The 23,228-nt window shown below is 43.2% G+C and overlaps 1 protein-coding gene across 1 annotated transcript in view; it reads left to right on the plus strand.

The window, feature by feature from the left end:
* The window catches only part of LOC146081254 (ATP-dependent translocase ABCB1-like), a 107,808-nt gene extending 93,328 nt beyond the window's left edge, over positions 1 to 14,480 (plus strand). The window contains exons 25-27 of the mRNA XM_083189375.1: positions 387 to 593; positions 2,060 to 2,206; positions 13,510 to 14,480. Of these exons, the coding sequence (XP_083045501.1) occupies positions 387 to 593; positions 2,060 to 2,206; positions 13,510 to 13,710 (555 nt within the window). The 3' untranslated portion in view covers positions 13,711 to 14,480. The remainder of the gene's footprint in view (positions 1 to 386; positions 594 to 2,059; positions 2,207 to 13,509) is intronic.
* Positions 14,481 to 23,228: the final 8,748 nt, after the last annotated feature.

The following is a 23,228-nucleotide window of genomic DNA, read 5'->3' on the forward strand; positions in this document are numbered from 1 at the left end:
CTTTTAAAGTCTCCGGGAGAGCGGGGCAGGGCCTGATGTAGACGTCATCAAGTCCCGCCCCCAGCAGGCAAATCTTGCAAATCGAGCGTCTTCGAGGAAGGGGCAGGGCTAAACAATGTGATTTGCAATTTTAGCCCCCCAAAAGCCACGAATCGTGGGAAATTAATGCTCCCGTGGGGGAGATGCTGGAGGCTGCTGCCGCTGGTATCGGGGAGTTTGCCCACCTTTCTGTTGGGCTGGGAGGGGGACACGATTTTTCTGGAGCCTTCCGCCCATTCCGGGAGGGTTGGAAACCCTTTCTTAAACTCTACTGTATATAAAAATGGCTGATTAGTAAATGTGATGTTGTGCTTAGTAAATTTACCTCCAGTGTGTCTCTCTCCTAGAAAATAGATGGCTGTGATGTGAAGAGTGTGAACATCCAGTGGCTCCGAGCCCAGATGGGCATAGTGTCCCAGGAGCCCATGTTGTTTGACTGCAGCATAGCGGATAACATTGCCTATGGGGATAACAGCAGGACGGTGCCACAGGAAGAGATTGAAAGAGCAGCCAAAGGAGCCAATATCCAGAGCTTCATTGAAACACTCCCGGATGTGAGTCTCTGCTCTGTCCCTGTAATGTCTCATTGTGCCGGGGCAATTAATTCCCACTGTAATGATTGGATGCTACATGCTAGTAATGCATGATGTCACTATTTGAAAATCTAACCCCTACAGCCGGAGAAGGCAACTTGTGTGTCTCTAGTGTCTGGCCTGCAAGTTCCAGCATGCCCTGCCAGCCTGAGCAAGCTAGAGAGACAAAGGTTGCCATCTGTCTACCCTACAGGAACACAACTCATATAAAACATATGTTCTACTACTGTACTTAGATTCCAGAAGAATCATTGTAGCTATATGGGCCACAATGTAATGGGAGCAGCAGATGCAGATAAAGCCGCAGTACAGTACAGTATGTCCATATTCTGTGTGTAATTACGGTTGTATCTGCTTACCAAATTATGTTACAGTGTTTGGCAGGAAAACACTGTGGCATAACATTTTGTATGCAGATACAGTTGCAAGCGCACACAGAATTTAGGCATACAGCGTATCATTTCAATCAGCAGGAACGGCCTGTTTGTCCTATACACAAAGCATTGTGAATAAGGGCCCTCATTCTGGTTCACTCGCAAAGGCAAATTCCTTCTCAAATGGACAAAACCATGTGTACTACAGGAGGTGGGGGGGGGGGGATATAACATGTGCAGAGAGAATTAGATCTGGGTGAGTTATTTTGTTTCTGTGCAGGGTAAATACTGACTGCTTCATTTTTACACTGCAATATAGCTCTCACTTTGAATTAAAACCCCACCCAAATCTAATTCTCTCTGCACAAGTAACATCTGCCCCACCTGCAGTGCACATGGTTTTGTCCATTTGAGAAGGAATTTGGCTTTGCAAGAGAACCAGAATAAGGGCCCTTGATCTTTAAACATGCGCTGGGTGCGCTTAGCCCATAGGTGTCTGTGAGCACTGCTCCCGCAGGGATAGCTAGTGACTTGTAGGATTTTATGTCTATAGTGATCTCATGCACCAGTACTGTGTTACAGTATAGCTATATAATTATATGGGTGTGGATTTGGTGAAGGTCGACAGGTGTCTAGGTCGACATGGGACAAGGTCAACATGGGTTTAGGTAGACAAATGGGTTAGGTCGACAGGTTGATATGTTTTTTTTCAGTTTTTTGACCCGAATGTCGGCACAGTCGACATGGACACAGTTGGAAGTCAACCGCAGCCGCTCGCTTCGCTCGCCATGCTTCGGGCCTCAGCCATGTCGACCTAACGCATTTGACGACCTAAAACCATGTCGACCTTGTCCCATGTCGACCTAGACACCTGTCGACCTTCATCCATGTCGACCTAGAACCCTGTCGACCTTGTTGCCTGTTGACTCAACGGTGTCGACCTAATGACTGTCGACCTAAGTCCAGTCGACAATACGACTGTATCCCTTTTATATCTACAGATGTACAGTCTATGTGTCCCTACTTACTATGCCTTTTTTCTCTCTCTGATAGAAATATAACACTCGTGTTGGAGATAAGGGCACCCAGTTGTCCGGGGGCCAAAAGCAGCGAGTCGCTATAGCCCGCGCTCTTGTGCGACATCCCAAAATCCTACTTCTAGATGAAGCCACATCTGCTCTGGATACAGAGAGTGAGAAGGTGAGATAGAGAGGTCCCGTTATTCCATATGTGCAGAAAAGTGATCAACATGATTTCTCCTTTCTCCATCTGCCGGACACTTCTAGACCAGGTGTAGTGAGGGCTGAGGGGGCTAGCCCTTACAGGGTGACTTCTCAAAGCTTGGACCGAGATAAAGTGGAGAGAGACAAAGCCCCAACCGACCAGCTCCTAGCTATCAAACACAGACAGCGTTTGATAAATGAGGTCCCCACCAGCCCCGTGGAAGACAGCTTGGGCTAGGTCTTAGCTCTTTCCATAGCTTCTGTTACACAAGAGGAACTGTCTAATGTTGTAACTATCTGGAGTTATAGTGAGCTAGTTTCTTCTAAGGTGGACCAAGGAGGTAAGCATAAAGGGAGGGTTGAGTTTTGGGGGGAGCTATGATCGTCCCTTGGAGTTTTTACCTAGCTTCCTTGGGTTCCCAGGTAGATAATAAGAGGAATTGGAATTCTGACTTGGTAACAAGTGAAATAAGGGATCAGGTTTGTTCTCTCTGTTTGGCGTGGTAAGAATGCTAAGAATTTATCAGTAGAGGACAACGAGTATAAGGAAAATTGGTAGTTTACTTACTGTGGGCCAGATGTATCAAGCTTCAAAAGTGATAAAATGGAGAGTGATCAATAGCCAGCCAATCAGCTCCTATCTGTCATTTTTCAAACTCAGCCTGTGAGATGGCAGGTAGAAGATGATTGGTTGGTTGTTTATCCTTCTCCATTTTATCACTTTTGAAGCTTGATACATCTGGCCCTAAGTCCTTTAAGACCCTGAAAAAAGTGGTTGGCCATCGCCCAAGCAGACCATAGCCAGTTGGATTAGGCTGGGTACACGCTTAGCAATGTGTACCCAGCCCAGACATCGCTGTCAACCGGAGCCTGCATGTGGCCAGTGCATACACCAGGCATGTCCAAACTGTGGCCCTCCAGCTGTTGTAAAACTACTCATCCCAGCATGCCTTGCCATAGTTTTATCATTCCCTAAAAGCAAAACTGTGGCAAGGCATGATGGGACTTTTAGTTTCACAATAGCTTGGACATGCCTGGCATACACACTTGCCAATTCCGTGTCCGACAGGGATCCATGAGACATGCTGCAAGATGCTAGCGACCTGCTCCATCGGACCACCCAAATTTGGTCATGCATGAGGAGGATGTGATCCTGTACTCATTTTTCATCAACCTATCTGTATCAGCATTAAACTATGGGAGGGGCAGGAGGGGCGGAGCTTATATAATACATAAAGTTATTTTATTAAGTGCTGGATCCTCACTCATGGTCCAGTGTCTCCCAGATGGACTTGGAGAAAGAGAATTAATGATAAGACAAAAATTGTATCGTTATACACAAGGTGATGCTGAGCTGACTGCAAATACTGTAGGCCCTAATTGCTCCCACATTGTTTGCAGTGCACCCATCCCTATATCTGTACATGCTCATATGATCAGCAGGCATTTGTGTCAGCTTTGCATACAGTATGTGAGTATTCTCCGTCACAGCTCACCCACACCGAGTGTAGCACGCAGTGTGAACACACCCTGTAGGCCTAATTCTGAGTCACACACATCATTGTTCCATCATTGGCCATTCACCAGCTCTGTGGCAGGCGTGGTTTTCTCATCTGTGTGAGCCGCTGTACGTGATTGGCCCCTTTATAAAAAACGTCAGAGTTTGGTCCGGCATACCACACAGCTGGCGAACTCAGGCGGCATTACATCCCGCCCAGTGTACGACTGCGAATCAGGCACTATATGCATGTGACCCTGCACCAGCGATACATATGCTCCGTTCTGTACCACGCACAGTGGGAAAACACCTATGAAACCCTACAATTGCAATTTGTATCTACAGTTGGGGCCACAATGCAGGCAAGGGGCCCAGGAATGCTTGGTATATCTAATGTGGGTGTGGTTTTAAATATCCATGAAAAATTATTTTGTTAACTCTTTGATTGCCAAGATTTGTCAAAAATTGGTGTGAAATAGCAGTTCTGAAGTCCATTACCAAATGTAGCAGTCACAACTGACTATTATTAATGCAGAGTTCTCTAGTACCTATATACTCATACAATACAGACAGCATTCTAGTGACCAATATACAATAAAAAGAGCATTCAAGTGACATGAGACAGCCAACAATGATTATCTCTAGTACGCAGTTCTAAGTCTTTTACTCCCATTTACAGGTTGTACAAGAAAAGTTTTATTGTTCCTCAGTGAGAAAAACAAAATAGCAATCTAGCAAATATGATACCTTTTAATGGCTAACAAAAATAAATGTTGTTAAAATGCAAGCTTTCGAGACTTCTTAGGTCTCTTCCTCAGGCATGGTATAACAAGGTGTGTGAAGAACCACATATATATACACAGCAGAGTAGGAACAAGATGTGATAGATGGACATTCTTAAGATCAAAACAAAACAAAATAACAGAATGAGCTTGTAAATTGAGTCCTTAATTGGTTTGTAGATAAGTAGTGTGAAAGTTTTATTGTCTCTAAGTTGATGACAGACCAGAGTTAGAGCTCCGATGCCCTCACTCTCTCTGGGCCAGTCTCCTCAGATGTTGTAGTGGGCCATAAATCCCTCGGATAGATTCAGTCCTGTGTTAAGGGTGTCAAACGTTGTCATTAATTTGTATTCCCAGACCCTCCTGTCTCTTTGTGATTTGAAATTTCCTTTTAGTATAATCACTTTCATATGATCCTGATTGTGTCCTGGGCTGCAGAAATGTTTGGCCACAGGAAAGTGTGTCTTTTTTTCTTTTATTGTGTGGCGATGGGACCTCATCCTTGCCTTAAGTTTTTGTCCTGTTTCTCCAACATACAGACCGCCAATAGGACATTTGGTGCACAGAATCAGGTACACTACATTGGTAGTAGAACATGTGAATGTCCCTGGGATCTTATAGTCCTGTTGTGTGTTGGGGATCCGTACACTGTCTGTAGTGAGGATATGGGCACAGGTTTTGCAGCTCCTTACATTGCAGGGATAGGTTCCTCTTTGTGTAATGGATGGCAGTGAACTTCGGATTATAATATTTTTCAGGTTTGCAGGTTGTCGGTAACATAGTAGTGGAGGGTCTGGGAATATTGTTTTCAGGCGGTCATCTTTGTGTATGATGTGATGTAGTTTTTTTGCAGTTTTTCTTAGCACCTCAAGCTGTGGGTTGTAGGTGACTACCAGGGGTACACGGTTGTTTCTTTCTCTTTCTTTATATTGGAGAAGTTGATTTCTGGGAATCCTGATGGCTCTGATAATCTGATCGTTGATTGATGTGGGATGATATCCCTGATTTAAAAAGGTCCCTTTAAGTTGTTTTAAGTGGACATCTCTATCTGCTGGGCTGGAGCAGATGCGATGATATCTGATGGCCTGGCTGTAGACAATGGATTTTTTGATGTGTTTCGGGTGGAAGCTGTCCCATCTGAGGTATGAAGGCCGATCCACGGGTTTTCGGTATAGGGTTGTCTGTATTGCGTTGTTTTGAATTGTTATAGTGGTGTCAAGGAAGTTTATCTCGGTATATGAGTAATTCATTGTCAGGTTTATTGTTGGATGAAATCTGTTAAATTTTTCATGGAAATGTATGAGTTCTTGTTCAGAATCAGTCCAGATGATCAGGATATCATCGATGTAACGGAAGTAAGCCAAGGGTTTGATTGAGCAGGATGCCAAGAAGTCACTCTCGAGTTTTGCCATGAACAGATTGGCGTATTGCGGTGCCATTTTACTGCCCATGGCGGTCCCGGTGCGCTGTAGAAATATTTCTTTGCCAAAGGAAAAATAATTGTGTGTAAGGATGAATTTTGTAAGCTGTGTTGCAGGACCAGAAGCAATCCCATTGGACTCAAGATATATCTGGCATGCTGTCAGTCCATCTTCATGGGGGATATTGGAATATAGGGATTCCACATCCATGGTGGCAAGGATGGCTCCATTAGGGAGGGGACCTAGGGTTGATAATTTATTCAGTAGGTCCGTGGTATCTTGGAGAAAGCTGGTTGTATGTCTCACCAGTGGTTTCAGGACACCCTCTACCCATCCTGAGATTTTTTCAGTGAGGGTTCCCACGCATGAGATGATTGGCCTCCCAGGGTTGCCGGGCTTATGTATTTTGGGAAGCATGTAGAATATTCCAATTCTGGGACTGTCGGGTATCAAGTCCAAAAGTTCAACTACATCACATCATACACAAAGATGACCGCCTGAAAACAATATTCCCAGACCCTCCACTACTATGTTACCGACAACCTGCAAACCTGAAAAATATTATAATCCGAAGTTCACTGCCATCCATTACACAAAGAGGAACCTATCCCTGCAATGTAAGGAGCTGCAAAACCTGTGCCCATATCCTCACTACAGACAGTGTACGGATCCCCAACACACAACAGGACTATAAGATCCCAGGGACATTCACATGTTCTACTACCAATGTAGTGTACCTGATTCTGTGCACCAAATGTCCTATTGGCGGTCTGTATATTGGAGAAACAGGACAAAAACTTAAGGCAAGGATGAGGTCCCATCGCCACACAATAAAAGAAAAAAAGACACACTTTCCTGTGGCCAAACATTTCTGCAGCCCAGGACACAATCAGGATCATATGAAAGTGATTATACTAAAAGGAAATTTCAAATCACAAAGAGACAGGAGGGTCTGGGAATACAAATTAATGACAACGTTTGACACCCTTAACACAGGACTGAATCTATCCGAGGGATTTATGGCCCACTACAACATCTGAGGAGACTGGCCCAGAGAGAGTGAGGGCATCGGAGCTCTAACTCTGGTCTGTCATCAACTTAGAGACAATAAAACTTTCACACTACTTATCTACAAACCAATTAAGGACTCAATTTACAAGCTCATTCTGTTATTTTGTTTTGTTTTGATCTTAAGAATGTCCATCTATCACATCTTGTTCCTACTCTGCTGTGTATATATATGTGGTTCTTCACACACCTTGTTATACCATGCCTGAGGAAGAGACCTAAGAAGTCTCGAAAGCTTGCATTTTAACAACATTTATTTTTGTTAGCCATTAAAAGGTATCATATTTGCTAGATTGCTATTTTGTTTTTCTCACTGAGGAACAATAAAACTTTTCTTATCAACTGGCTAACACGGTACCAAACTTTTTTCTTTTGACTAAATGGAGGATACCAGAATGTACCGCACACACATGGAACTAAAAGGTTTATTGAAGAAACTGGCTCAACTGGACAGCAACTTATTTTTTCTAACCAGATGCAAGAAGGAACACTTAATCCCCAAAGGACTTTGCCTTAAGAACCCCATTCTGCACACCTACAAAACTCAATATGCACATCATCTCTGCTACAGGACTTCTGAGAGACTGCGAAACCACCTTATTCATGTCTTCTACAGCACCAAGAGAAATGTCCAAATGGAAATACAAATTTTAAAGCGCTCCCTCACAAAGGACTCAATACAGATACTACAACAATATTATAAAACACTACAGCTGTGTCTAATCAATAACAAGAAAAAGAAACTTCACAGACTTCGCATAAAAGCAGGACTTTATTCAAGCACACAGAAAGTCCACCCCAAGTCTGGAGGGATAGAACAGAACTCCCAGCAAGACACAGGTAAATTTAACTGTGTGATTAATTTGTCATCTCACAAACCCACTAAAGTAGAAGTCAGTGTGCTATCTAGAGGACTTACATTCTGTCCGACCAAGCCTCTCGACAAAACAGAACTATGTAGTGACATGGAAGAATATTTTAGGAAACTAAGACTGAAGGAGTTCTTCCATGACAGAGAGGAGACAGAACCTACAAATAGCCAAACACAAATTAGACCAGTCCACAAGAAGAGCTCTGTCTGGACACCACCACCTGGCCGCAGTACCATTTTGGACCTATATATTGACTCTTTTAGAAATGTGGTCCAGTCAACAATATTGGAAAAACATAAAAAGGAATACTTTAACATCAGTGTGCAAGAAAGAAGAGCTATTCACACCTTAAGAAACAACAAGAAAATCACCATCAAGCCTGCAGACAAAGGTGGGGCCATAGTCATCATGGACACATCGGACTATACTAAGGAAGCAAATAGACAGCTGATGGATATCCAATACTATACCAAACTAGACAAAGATCCAACTCAAAAATATTTAAGGGAGTTGAGAAGGCTTGTCAGGGGGCTGTCAGCAGAGTCTACAGAACTTTTGGACTTGATACCCGACAGTCCCAGAATTGGAATATTCTACATGCTTCCCAAAATACATAAGCCCGGCAACCCTGGGAGGCCAATCATCTCATGCGTGGGAACCCTCACTGAAAAAATCTCAGGATGGGTAGAGGGTGTCCTGAAACCACTGGTGAGACATACAACCAGCTTTCTCCAAGATACCACGGACCTACTGAATAAATTATCAACCCTAGGTCCCCTCCCTAATGGAGCCATCCTTGCCACCATGGATGTGGAATCCCTATATTCCAATATCCCCCATGAAGATGGACTGACAGCATGCCAGATATATCTTGAGTCCAATGGGATTGCTTCTGGTCCTGCAACACAGCTTACAAAATTCATCCTTACACACAATTATTTTTCCTTTGGCAAAGAAATATTTCTACAGCGCACCGGGACCGCCATGGGCAGTAAAATGGCACCGCAATACGCCAATCTGTTCATGGCAAAACTCGAGAGTGACTTCTTGGCATCCTGCTCAATCAAACCCTTGGCTTACTTCCGTTACATCGATGATATCCTGATCATCTGGACTGATTCTGAACAAGAACTCATACATTTCCATGAAAAATTTAACAGATTTCATCCAACAATAAACCTGACAATGAATTACTCATATACCGAGATAAACTTCCTTGACACCACTATAACAATTCAAAACAACGCAATACAGACAACCCTATACCGAAAACCCGTGGATCGGCCTTCATACCTCAGATGGGACAGCTTCCACCCGAAACACATCAAAAAATCCATTGTCTACAGCCAGGCCATCAGATATCATCGCATCTGCTCCAGCCCAGCAGATAGAGATGTCCACTTAAAACAACTTAAAGGGACCTTTTTAAATCAGGGATATCATCCCACATCAATCAACGATCAGATTATCAGAGCCATCAGGATTCCCAGAAATCAACTTCTCCAATATAAAGAAAGAGAAAGAAACAACCGTGTACCCCTGGTAGTCACCTACAACCCACAGCTTGAGGTGCTAAGAAAAACTGCAAAAAAACTACATCACATCATACACAAAGATGACCGCCTGAAAACAATATTCCCAGACCCTCCACTACTATGTTACCGACAACCTGCAAACCTGAAAAATATTATAATCCGAAGTTCACTGCCATCCATTACACAAAGAGGAACCTATCCCTGCAATGTAAGGAGCTGCAAAACCTGTGCCCATATCCTCACTACAGACAGTGTACGGATCCCCAACACACAACAGGACTATAAGATCCCAGGGACATTCACATGTTCTACTACCAATGTAGTGTACCTGATTCTGTGCACCAAATGTCCTATTGGCGGTCTGTATGTTGGAGAAACAGGACAAAAACTTAAGGCAAGGATGAGGTCCCATCGCCACACAATAAAAGAAAAAAAGACACACTTTCCTGTGGCCAAACATTTCTGCAGCCCAGGACACAATCAGGATCATATGAAAGTGATTATACTAAAAGGAAATTTCAAATCACAAAGAGACAGGAGGGTCTGGGAATACAAATTAATGACAACGTTTGACACCCTTAACACAGGACTGAATCTATCCGAGGGATTTATGGCCCACTACAACATCTGAGGAGACTGGCCCAGAGAGAGTGAGGGCATCGGAGCTCTAACTCTGGTCTGTCATCAACTTAGAGACAATAAAACTTTCACACTACTTATCTACAAACCAATTAAGGACTCAATTTACAAGCTCATTCTGTTATTTTGTTTTGTTTTGATCTTAAGAATGTCCATCTATCACATCTTGTTCCTACTCTGCTGTGTATATATATGTGGTTCTTCACACACCTTGTTATACCATGCCTGAGGAAGAGACCTAAGAAGTCTCGAAAGCTTGCATTTTAACAACATTTATTTTTGTTAGCCATTAAAAGGTATCATATTTGCTAGATTGCTATTTTGTTTTTCTCACTGAGGAACAATAAAACTTTTCCTATCAACTGGCTAACACGGTACCAAACTTTTTTCTTTTGACTAAATGGAGGATACCAGAATGTACCGCACACACATGGAACTAAAAGGTTTATTGAAGAAACTGGCTCAACTGGACAGCAACTTATTTTTTCTAACCAGATGCAAGAAGGAACACTTAATCCCCAAAGGACTTTGCCTTAAGAACCCCATTCTGCACACCTACAAAACTCAATATGCACATCATCTCTGCTACAGGACTTCTGAGAGACTGCGAAACCACCTTATTCATGTCTTCTACAGCACCAAGAGAAATGTCCAAATGGAAATACAAATTTTAAAGCGCTCCCTCACAAAGGACTCAATACAGATACTACAACAATATTATAAAACACTACAGCTGTGTCTAATCAATAACAAGAAAAAGAAACTTCACAGACTTCGCATAAAAGCAGGACTTTATTCAAGCACACAGAAAGTCCACCCCAAGTCTGGAGGGATAGAACAGAACTCCCAGCAAGACACAGGTAAATTTAACTGTGTGATTAATTTGTCATCTCACAAACCCACTAAAGTAGAAGTCAGTGTGCTATCTAGAGGACTTACATTCTGTCCGACCAAGCCTCTCGACAAAACAGAACTATGTAGTGACATGGAAGAATATTTTAGGAAACTAAGACTGAAGGAGTTCTTCCATGACAGAGAGGAGACAGAACCTACAAATAGCCAAACACAAATTAGACCAGTCCACAAGAAGAGCTCTGTCTGGACACCACCACCTGGCCGCAGTACCATTTTGGACCTATATATTGACTCTTTTAGAAATGTGGTCCAGTCAACAATATTGGAAAAACATAAAAAGGAATACTTTAACATCAGTGTGCAAGAAAGAAGAGCTATTCACACCTTAAGAAACAACAAGAAAATCACCATCAAGCCTGCAGACAAAGGTGGGGCCATAGTCATCATGGACACATCGGACTATACTAAGGAAGCAAATAGACAGCTGATGGATATCCAATACTATACCAAACTAGACAAAGATCCAACTCAAAAATATTTAAGGGAGTTGAGAAGGCTTGTCAGGGGGCTGTCAGCAGAGTCTACAGAACTTTTGGACTTGATACCCGACAGTCCCAGAATTGGAATATTCTACATGCTTCCCAAAATACATAAGCCCGGCAACCCTGGGAGGCCAATCATCTCATGCGTGGGAACCCTCACTGAAAAAATCTCAGGATGGGTAGAGGGTGTCCTGAAACCACTGGTGAGACATACAACCAGCTTTCTCCAAGATACCACGGACCTACTGAATAAATTATCAACCCTAGGTCCCCTCCCTAATGGAGCCATCCTTGCCACCATGGATGTGGAATCCCTATATTCCAATATCCCCCATGAAGATGGACTGACAGCATGCCAGATATATCTTGAGTCCAATGGGATTGCTTCTGGTCCTGCAACACAGCTTACAAAATTCATCCTTACACACAATTATTTTTCCTTTGGCAAAGAAATATTTCTACAGCGCACCGGGACCGCCATGGGCAGTAAAATGGCACCGCAATACGCCAATCTGTTCATGGCAAAACTCGAGAGTGACTTCTTGGCATCCTGCTCAATCAAACCCTTGGCTTACTTCCGTTACATCGATGATATCCTGATCATCTGGACTGATTCTGAACAAGAACTCATACATTTCCATGAAAAATTTAACAGATTTCATCCAACAATAAACCTGACAATGAATTACTCATATACCGAGATAAACTTCCTTGACACCACTATAACAATTCAAAACAACGCAATACAGACAACCCTATACCGAAAACCCGTGGATCGGCCTTCATACCTCAGATGGGACAGCTTCCACCCGAAACACATCAAAAAATCCATTGTCTACAGCCAGGCCATCAGATATCATCGCATCTGCTCCAGCCCAGCAGATAGAGATGTCCACTTAAAACAACTTAAAGGGACCTTTTTAAATCAGGGATATCATCCCACATCAATCAACGATCAGATTATCAGAGCCATCAGGATTCCCAGAAATCAACTTCTCCAATATAAAGAAAGAGAAAGAAACAACCGTGTACCCCTGGTAGTCACCTACAACCCACAGCTTGAGGTGCTAAGAAAAACTGCAAAAAAACTACATCACATCATACACAAAGATGACCGCCTGAAAACAATATTCCCAGACCCTCCACTACTATGTTACCGACAACCTGCAAACCTGAAAAATATTATAATCCGAAGTTCACTGCCATCCATTACACAAAGAGGAACCTATCCCTGCAATGTAAGGAGCTGCAAAACCTGTGCCCATATCCTCACTACAGACAGTGTACGGATCCCCAACACACAACAGGACTATAAGATCCCAGGGACATTCACATGTTCTACTACCAATGTAGTGTACCTGATTCTGTGCACCAAATGTCCTATTGGCGGTCTGTATGTTGGAGAAACAGGACAAAAACTTAAGGCAAGGATGAGGTCCCATCGCCACACAATAAAAGAAAAAAAGACACACTTTCCTGTGGCCAAACATTTCTGCAGCCCAGGACACAATCAGGATCATATGAAAGTGATTATACTAAAAGGAAATTTCAAATCACAAAGAGACAGGAGGGTCTGGGAATACAAATTAATGACAACGTTTGACACCCTTAACACAGGACTGAATCTATCCGAGGGATTTATGGCCCACTACAACATCTGAGGAGACTGGCCCAGAGAGAGTGAGGGCATCGGAGCTCTAACTCTGGTCTGTCATCAACTTAGAGACAATAAAACTTTCACACTACTTATCTACAAACCAATTAAGGACTCAATTTACAAGCTCATTCTGTTATTTTGTTTTGTTTTGATCTTAAGAATGTCCATCTATCACATCTTGTTCCTACTCTGCTGTGTATATATATGTGGTTCTTCACACACCTTGTTATACCATGCCTGAGGAAGAGACCTAAGAAGTCTCGAAAGCTTGCATTTTAACAACATTTATTTTTGTTAGCCATTAAAAGGTATCATATTTGCTAGATTGCTATTTTGTTTTTCTCACTGAGGAACAATAAAACTTTTCTTATCAACTGGCTAACACGGTACCAAACTTTTTTCTTTTGACAGGTTGTACAAGAAGCCCTGGACAAAGCTCGGGAAGGCCGTACGTGTATTGTGATCGCCCACCGGCTCTCTACCATCCAGAACGCAGATAAAATTGCGGTGATACAGAATGGGAGAGTCATAGAACAAGGGACGCATCAACAGCTGCTGCAGCAGAAAGGGGTCTATCACTCGCTGGTCACAATACAGCTGGGACCCACATGATGTAGGCACATAGGACCCTCATTATGTGCACATATCAGAACATGGATTACCTCTACTGATGTGGATTATGTAATATAAGGATGATAAGGGGCCAGTTCTTCGGTCACTATCCTTCTGGCAAACAGGACCAACCAAAGTACAGATCTCTTCTTCTATTCCTCCAAACCGGAACTGTACAATGTGACAAGGGGATGATCTACAGTGTAGAACATACCATCAGATTAAGTTGATTATGTGAGGTGTAATTCTTTGGCATGTATACTGTATGATGACAGTAAGCAAGTTTGGCTGTATATGGTATTTATGGAGGAGGATAATGAGAGTGCTGTACTGCACAATGTTGGACCTTTCCTACAGAATGGTTAAAAATCCAATATACCAAAAAAAGGAATGTCGAATTTCAGGGGTAAATTACAAAAATGGGAGTTCTATTGAAGATGGGGTGTTTCCCATAGCAACCATACAGATCATATATGTCTCCTAGAAGGTGCTAAATGAAGTACAGTAGAAGCTGATTGGTTTCTATAGGCAATATCCCATTTCCAATAGAATTGACCCCTCCGTGTTGCCGTTTTGTTGCTACAAATGATTGTAATCCATAAGTGTTTTGTATTTTATTAACACAGGGTTAATTTATAATCACAAAATAATTTAATATGCAAACGTTCCAGGATTATTTTTACACCTACATCTCTGACTAGAGTTTTTTTTACCATTCGACCGCTAGAAGAGTTGTGTTACCAAAGAAAAATTAAACTTATCTTTCCTAACATTTGAAACAGTTTGCGTTTTTGATGTGGATGACATGGTTATAGGCCCTTATTCTGGTTCAATTGCAGCGGCCGCGAATTCGCACAGGGGACAATGTTTTGCGTATGCGCAGCAGCATTTCTGGGCATGTGCATACGATGGGAGCGTGCGAACTCGGCGAAAAGTCTCGGCACCCAGCCTTGCGAGCGGGGGATGGAGAGGGGCGTGGCGTGCCGGGCTGGGCCATTAGCATATGTAAAGGCCCAGTTGGTCTGGACCACCCTTACATATGTGTGCGCCTTCATCTTCATTTGATGACCGGCGACCATCGAAAGATGGGGGAGATTCCCACTGGCATGTGATTGGATGTAAAACATCCATTCGTAAGCCTTGCGAACACGTCCCGTGTGCGAATGGGTGGCGCAGCAAGGCGGGGTTAGGATGATTTGCAAGGATGCGAGTTCGCATCCGAGCGAGTCAACCAGAATAAGGGCCATATTGTTTGCATTTTATTTTATTACAGGTACACTGCACGTACAATCTGTATCTATATTAAGTGCCCACCTGACTTATTTATCAGCTCTGTCCTAGCCTGTGTGTTCGGACTTTTCACCTTTCTATTTGCGCTATCCTTGTTTTCTTCTGTTGCCTATTTCCTGCTATATGGTGGTGGGTTCTTCAGCCAGGCATAGGGCCAGATTCTCTAAGCTTCAAAAGTGATACAATGGAGAGTGATAAACAGCCAGCCAATCAGCTCATGTCTGATATTTTTCAAAAACAGCCTGTGACATGTCAGGTAGGAGCTGATTGGTTGGCTGTTTATCACTCTCCATTTTATCACTTTTGAAGCTTAGAGAATCTGGCCCATAATGGGGTAAATGTATTAAAAATGGGGAGTTCTATTGAAGATGGGATGGGATATTTCCCATAGCAACCAGATTTACCTATTACAGCAGGGGTGGCCAAACCTGTCCTCAAGATCTACCAGCAGTTCATGTGTCTAAAGCTGTGTACACACGGTGCAATATATTGCTCAGGGTCCTGTTTTCATCAGCGGCCAAATATGGTCGCTGATGAAAAGGAGACTCTGCCGGGGGAGCCGCAGGGGGAAGTAGCTGGTCACAGGAGCATGCTCGAGCGACTATTAGGGGCTGAACACGGGAGCGCGCACCCGGCAATTTATCGCCCACAGCACATACAAATAAATCACTGGCAATATGGTCGCTCAGCAAAGGGTAAAGAAAGAGCGCAAAGAGTAACGCGAGTAAGATGTAAGAGGGGTGAAGATAGAGACAGAACCTAGAGAGACAGGGAAAGATGGGATACAGTGTCAGAGGGAGAAAGAAATCAATGAGGAAAGACAGTGAGATGGGGAAGAGTAACAGAGTAAGAGGGGCAAAGAGAGGAGGAGCAAAAGAAGTGTGGGGTACTGAAGCGGAAAGAGACACAGGAGGCAGCACCTGGGACAACATCAAGTTATATGGTCTCTAAAAAAATTAATTTAAAGAACCCCAATTATCCTACGCCTTCAGTGCTATAGGAAAATTATTTCCCATAGAGGAACATGTGTCCGGTGTTTCCGTGACCCTGTTGCTTTAGAAAGGCATTTTAATAAAGGGGTAAGGGGTTTCACAGTTCCTCACACCAAATCCAGATGTGGAACTGAGGTCGTTACATGTTTTTGCAAACTACTTCCCATTTACTTGCCGTCGGTCAGTCAGTGCTATGGAAATGGGGCATTAAGGATTCGGAGTTAGACACAGGAATAATGATGGTGCTTTTGAAGTTGCTATTGTGCTACTAGATGAGGGGGATAATGATGGATAATGATGGACAACAATGATAACGTACAATGATTATGAAAGGAAAAATGAGGATGACAATGATATTGATGAGGATGACAATCAATGATTGTCTTAGGCAGCTACCAATGGTACCACCTGATGCCCTCTATAAATGAATAGTGAATCGTTGACAAACTCATTACAGAGCTAAACAGAAGCCACTGGAGATCCATGGTCTCCTAGGACTACAAGAGTGGTCTGCGTCATCGGGAGACTTCTGATGGGTGGCCAATCCCAGGATCGGGAGGATCCCGAGATTTGGCCTCTCAATACCAGGAGTTCAATCCCAGGGTTGGAGTTTCCAATCCCAGGATTTCAGGATTAGACTGCTCAGACACTACCCAGCTGTCGACCTTCACCCACCGTGTTGTTCTGCAATCAATTAACATTCTTTAGTTTTCTTCTGACACATAATGAAATAACCAATATGCTGTAAACATCAAAATATCAGGAGTTTCGGGGATTGAAGTGCATTACTCTTCGCAGTCTTCTAGTTTATATGAATTGCTTTAGAATTTGGATTGGGCTGTAAATCTGAGCAGATGATATACAGTAGTTGCAGTACTTCACTTCTGCCACATGGTGTCAGTGTAGGCTCAGTGCTAAGTTAAGGTTGGAAAAGCAGTTTTGCAAAACTTCTTACAGTATCTATACAAAATACATGTTTTTAGAGCAGCACAAAGTGGTAACTCCAGCATAAAAATGTGTGATCAGCAGCTACAAAAGGTGGGGCAAGCAGCCATTTGAAGATATATCGGAGGAACTTGCTCCACTGTAGCGGGCTGCAAGGGCAATGTGACAGAATTAGGACAAGGCTCAGTTACTGAGGATACAGACAGCCTCACTAGCTGCTATTGCATCTGCTGGTGTGCATGGTGCAAATTGGATCCACTGGTCAGAATGACACTGGAGCTCTGCCATCTATGGCCCTTGGTCCTCAGTGTCACAGTGCAAAAGCCCTTGGAGACTGGGGATCCCTGATGGAAGCAGTAAAGTAAAACATTTCCTGGAGGCGTGAAGTAATGCGTCCACTCGCTATGGGTGGCCATCTATAGTGGATACAGCGCCTTTGTTCCAGATACAAGGTTCCTTGCTGTCTTTGCTCTGCGTCCAACTCAGAACTGGTCCCAGAACATCTACACAACTTTTTGAAATTTCCCCTTCAATGTGACCCTGCCACTAATAATATGAAAGTGTAAAACAACGAAAATGCTTAGAAAAAGTAGGTGAAATCTAAAACATGCAATCCCCAATTTGCATAAGTACTGTTAACAATGTATTTTTATTGTATTCAGTATTGGAGTGGGTCGTGAAGGGTACACCAGGGAATGCAGTGGTAAAGGGACAAGCGTAAGGTGTGGTCAGCCATAAGAGGCCAGAAACCAAAAAATTATTTTTACCAACCACTAGAGGTAGGGCCATTTCTTCGGTCGTTCATGTCCACCGTCTTAGAGGAGACAGTTCTCAAAGGAAATAAAGGAATTTTTTTTTTTTTTGGGGGGGGGGGGAGGCATTTCAGAGAGGGAGCAAGCCAGATGTGAACAAGAAGTACCCAGGACCACTGACTTAAGGAGGGGCTCGTTCAGAAACAACAAGATCAAAATGTTGCAGCAGCATGAAACAGTCTCACCCCTGACATCTAGCGAGTGCAGTAGTAGGACATGGGCATTAGGATTAATATGGTTCAGGGTTATAACTGGGGGTTTAATATGATGCAAGGGGTATTACTGCATGATATGTAATGTATAAGGGGCATTATGGTGTGGTGCATAATGTATAAGGGGCATTAACGTGCGGTGCATAATGTGTAAAGGGCAATATGCTGTTGTGCATAATGTGTAAGGGACAATAACTGGGGTCTGAGATAGTCTTTCCCTTCAAACACTGCAGTGATGGCATGCCCATATTTTGGCATGCACACATTTTTTAAATGATGATGGGAAGAGAGAGGGGTGCATTTTTAATTTTTTTGCATTGGGAGACAAATTTTCTAGAAACAGCCCTGATTAGAGAGGAATTACAAAGAACAAGGCCCTTTTAAAATGGAGGGGACAGGGTGTGTCAGTACCACCCACTTTGATAGGCAGGAGGGCTAATGTTGATATAGTCTCCATAGAAGTAGACCAAGAACCAAGTTCATCAATGAGAAAACAGGTAGTGGAGCCCGCCAGGAATTATCCTGTCAGGCCTGTGAGGCAGTCCGACTCTAGCTGTACTATAAAATATTGTGTGCGATATTTAAAAAAAAAAAAATTCATTCACTATTAGAGGCATCTTTTATGTAGATGTTGAGGGATACTGCTACTAGAAACAGACTAGAGGCAGGGGCAGAACTTGTTTCAAGTTGTTCAAGTAAGGGGACAATCCTTGTGTTTTTATTTTCAGTGTGTAAATTCATTGAATGTATTTGGCCTTTAGACATTGGCCCTTATTCAGATCTGATCGCAGTACAAATTTGTTCTCAAAATGGGCCAAACCATGTGCACTTCAGGTGGGGCAGATGTAACACGTGCAGAGAGAGTAAGATTTGTGTGGAGTGCCTTGAACTGAAATCTAAATTGCAGTGTAAGAATAAAGCAGCCAGTATTTACCCTGCACAGAAACAAAATAACACAAATCTAACTCTCTCTCTACCCTCAATTCTTTTTTACTATATAAAAAAAAGACCAGCCCAGAGAAAAAAGTAAGAAAACATCTTCAAAATAAGAGGTGCCTCTACTGTGTACTGCTGGGTACACGTCCCCCCCCCCACACAAAAAAAGAGCACCAAATATACTTTCATAAAGTATGCCAAACTGAGCTCACCAGACTAATTTTACAAAGTCCTGCATTTCCACTAGTGTCCATTAGGTGGTGCTCTAGCAACATGAAATGTTCAGAGGTGTCAAATCCAAGATTAAATGCAGCAACATCATTATCTTTGTGACTTGTAAACTGTTATCAGTTAAAAGCTTTTATATTGATCATGCTGTGCTGATAAAAAAAATCTGATCATTTCTGAAGTACAAAGCCTACAGTACTGTATACCACTTTTCCCTTTGTGGACTGGTAGGATGTAAATGAGTGATAGGAGGAAGTGTAATAGTCTGTGTGGTACTGTATACAGGTATTGCGGTGATTCTGCTGAGTCGGCCTGTTTTTAAAGTGACAGTATCCAAAATTTGCAAATCATGTTCTACAGGTTTCCTGGGACTTGCAGTTATACATAAATAATACAATTGTATTGCTTTCAGCAGTTCCCTGGTCCTCGGGATTACTATCAAACATAAAATTAATAGTTTGCTGCTGGTCAAGATTGACAGAGATCTGATTACTTTTTTCCCTTCCTGTCCGGATAGGGCATATAAAGCAAACCTCCCAACATGACCCTCTCCAGGAGGGACACAATGCTCTGCTTCTGGTCTTCTCTCTTCATTTATGATTACCATCACCTGTGTGAAAGCACCTTTCTTATCAATTAACCTGTTCAAAACAGGTGATGGCATTTATACATTAAGAGGAAAGTCCAGGAGCAGAGCAATGTGTCCCTCCTGGAGAGGGTCATGTTGGGAGATATGATACTGTAAAAAGAATATAATGATTAGGCCTAAAAATACTGCGTATACTGTACTGTATATAAAACTATATGAGGTGAATCAAAAAAAGTCCAAATAAAAAATAGCGAGTTCAAAGAAATGCACCATGATTAGCTTCCACTTTGATAGTGATAAACATATTGTACACAGTCCCAAATAATGATCTAGTGCAGCTGGGATCAATTAATAATGTCTGCTGTATGCAGAATCTATGACCCACTCTGAAGGAGAAATGATTTGTGGTGGTTACCTCTCCTTATGGTGGAGAAAGACAGTACTGGACAGTACTAGGCTCATCTTCCTCTCCCGCCGCTCTACCTCCGCCTCCCCCCTCTGTCTATCTCTTCACTGGCTCCCCATTCCTTTCCGAGTTCTCTTTAAACTCCTCACCACCACCTACAAGGCTCTCTCCTCCTCCACCGCTCCTTACCTCTCTTCACTGATCTCTATCCACACTCCCTCCCGTCCTCTTCGCTCCATCGCTGACCGCCGATTGACCTCTCACCTCCTCCCACTCCCGTGTCCAAGACTTCTCTCGCGCTGCCCCCCTGCACTGGAACAACCTCCCGCCACCCATCAGGCTTTCTGATTCCCTTACCTCCTTCAAGCGCTCCCTCAAAACCCACTTTTTTCGACTAGCCTATCCCTCCTCCTAACCTCTTTTGATCCTCCTATCCTGCCTCCGTTCCCCTCCGTTCCTACTTATCCTATTGTTTTTCATTTGTCCACCCACCTATTTTTAGTATGTTAACTCTTATGAGTAGGGTTCTCCTTCCTCACGTACTCACCCTACCTCTTTACCTCACCTGTGCTCCTGTCCTGTTCTTCCCTTCCTCTACTTCATCTTCAGTCTCCTCGACAATTTTGACACCTACTTCTGAACTGATGCTGATTTTAGTTCTACCAGCTATACCCCTATTTATACTGTATCTTTCAACACACCCTGTACGTTACCTTGTAATTTGTATTTTGTTTGCTATGTACGGCGCTGCGGACACTTTGTGGCGCCTTATAAATAAACATACTACTACTACTACTACTACTGCTACTACTGGAGATGGGAAACCAAGCACTGGGTACTGAACTGCAATGGTCTAGGTCAGTGGTAGCCAACTCCAGTCCTCGAGAGCGACCAACAGTTCATATTTTCCAGCTCACCTCGCAGGTGCACAGGTGCACTCATTACTGACTAACACATTTTAAAAGATCCACAGGTGGAGCTAATTACTTCACTTGGGATTCTGTGAGGAGACATGGAAAACGTTAAATGTTGGTAGCTCTCGAGGACTGGAGATGGCTTCCCCTGGTCTAGGTGTATGCGGTACAGTAAAAAGAGTGTATCTTTTTGCCTTGTGGCTAAAACAAAAAACGGGCACCTACTGGGGTGGTGTGTCAAGCTGCTACTACTGGGGGATATCAAAACCCCTAAGAGTGTACAAGTAAAACAAAAAGGTGGAGTACTAGAAATGGATCAATTGGGTGGTAATATTACACAGTATCTACTAATTAGTATAAAACATACTTAATGCATGATTATAAAATTGTAGACAGTTTTTAAATTATTATAACATAAACATTTATTATAATCAATGTAAAAAGAACATAAAAATATGGCAATGAAAGGTTGTATACTTATGGGTTGGAATTGCGTTTGTGTCCCTTTGGAAAGCTCAGTTGGTGGTTAGAAATGTTCAGTTTCCCCAGGATGGGTCCATTGTGTGATTGGAGCACATGTGGGCGTCCATTAACCTTGCAGGATTTTGTAAACAGCGCTGGAGGATGTTTAGCAGTCCTCAAGTGGAGAGGCGTCCTAAACGATATTGCGATGTTTGTAATCCACAATCGGCAGATGGTGGTGTCCCAAAAATGGTAGTTTTCAGCTGTGGACCCAGGGGTGGGAAAGTCTTTGAGCCAATTCCAGTAAAGGAATCCAAAAAAGCAACCAGATATTGTCCCAAGCACTCCAGCTTTTTGTTTTAAGCAGTACAGTCCCTGGTAGTGTCTCTAAATACAATGCAGGCTTACAGAAAACAGGACCAGATTGCACACTATACAGCAGTGGTCTCCAACCTTTTTTGGGGCGGGAGCTACTCGAGACAAAATAAACCGCCTGAAGAGCTACAAATTTTTTTTAAAAACAAGAAATCTGCATAATAATCAAAAAAATGCCCTTTACACATTATGCCACACACTGTAATGGCCCTGACACATTATGCCGCATACCACAATGCCCCAGACACAATATGCCACACACTGCAATGTCCAATGTGTCACAAACATACCTCCCAACACTGGAGAGGAAAAGGGTATACACATATACCCCACAGTGCCATGAACAAGTATGCCCCCACAGTGCCAGGAACAAGTATGCCCCCACAGTGCCAGGAACAAGTATGCCCCCACAGTGCCAGGAACATGTATGCCCCCACAGTGCCATGAAAAAGTATGCCCCCAAAGTGCCATGAACAAGTATGCCCCCACAGTGCCATGAAAAAGTATTGTACTTGTGGAGTATCACGGCTCCCATCGTATGGCATCGTATGCCATACGTAGTGGCATACGATGGCATACGATGCGATGCGATGTTTTACCGATTTTTGAGCATTTTTGCTCAAAAATCGTATGCCATCGCATGGCATCGTATGCCATATGTAGTGGCATACGATGTCATACGATGCGATACGATGTTTTACCGATTTTTGAGCAAAAATGGTCAAAAATCGGTAAAACATCGCATAACATCGTATGCCATATGTAGTGGCATACGATGTCATACGATGCGATACGATGTTTTACCGATTTTTGAGCAAAAATGGTGAAAAATCGGTAAAACATCGCATGGCATCGTATGCCATCGATGCGATACGATGTTTTACCGATTTTTGAGCATTTTAGCTCAAAAATCGTATGCGATCGCATCGGATGCCATACGATGGCATCCGATGCGATGGCACCCGATTTTGCACTGAAATGCATCAGAATGCATTGAAATGTGTATTAAAGTAGTGAAATGCCCCCAAAGTAGTGTAAAGCTCGCGAGGAGACGCGTATAGCTGTGAAGGTATCCGCGTCCCCTCGCGGGGCTCGCTGCGCTCGCCACGCTTCGGGCTCGGTGGCTCGCTGCGCTCGCCACACTATTCTATTCTCAACTCCACGCCGACGTCGATAGTGGGGTTATGAAAAGGTCGTAGGACGCGTACCGCCGCCCCTCGCGGGCTCGCTGCGCTCGCCACGCTTCGGGTTGACGTTGATAGTGGGGGTGGTGCACTATGAAAAATGGCATTTGGGGGCATTTCACTACTTTAATACACATTTCAATGCATTCTGATGCATTTCAGTCCAAAATCGG

This window comes from Crinia signifera, chromosome 5 (assembly GCF_055691185.1).
Source record: "Crinia signifera chromosome 5, ASM5569118v1, whole genome shotgun sequence".
Lineage (NCBI taxonomy): Eukaryota > Metazoa > Chordata > Amphibia > Anura > Myobatrachidae > Crinia > Crinia signifera.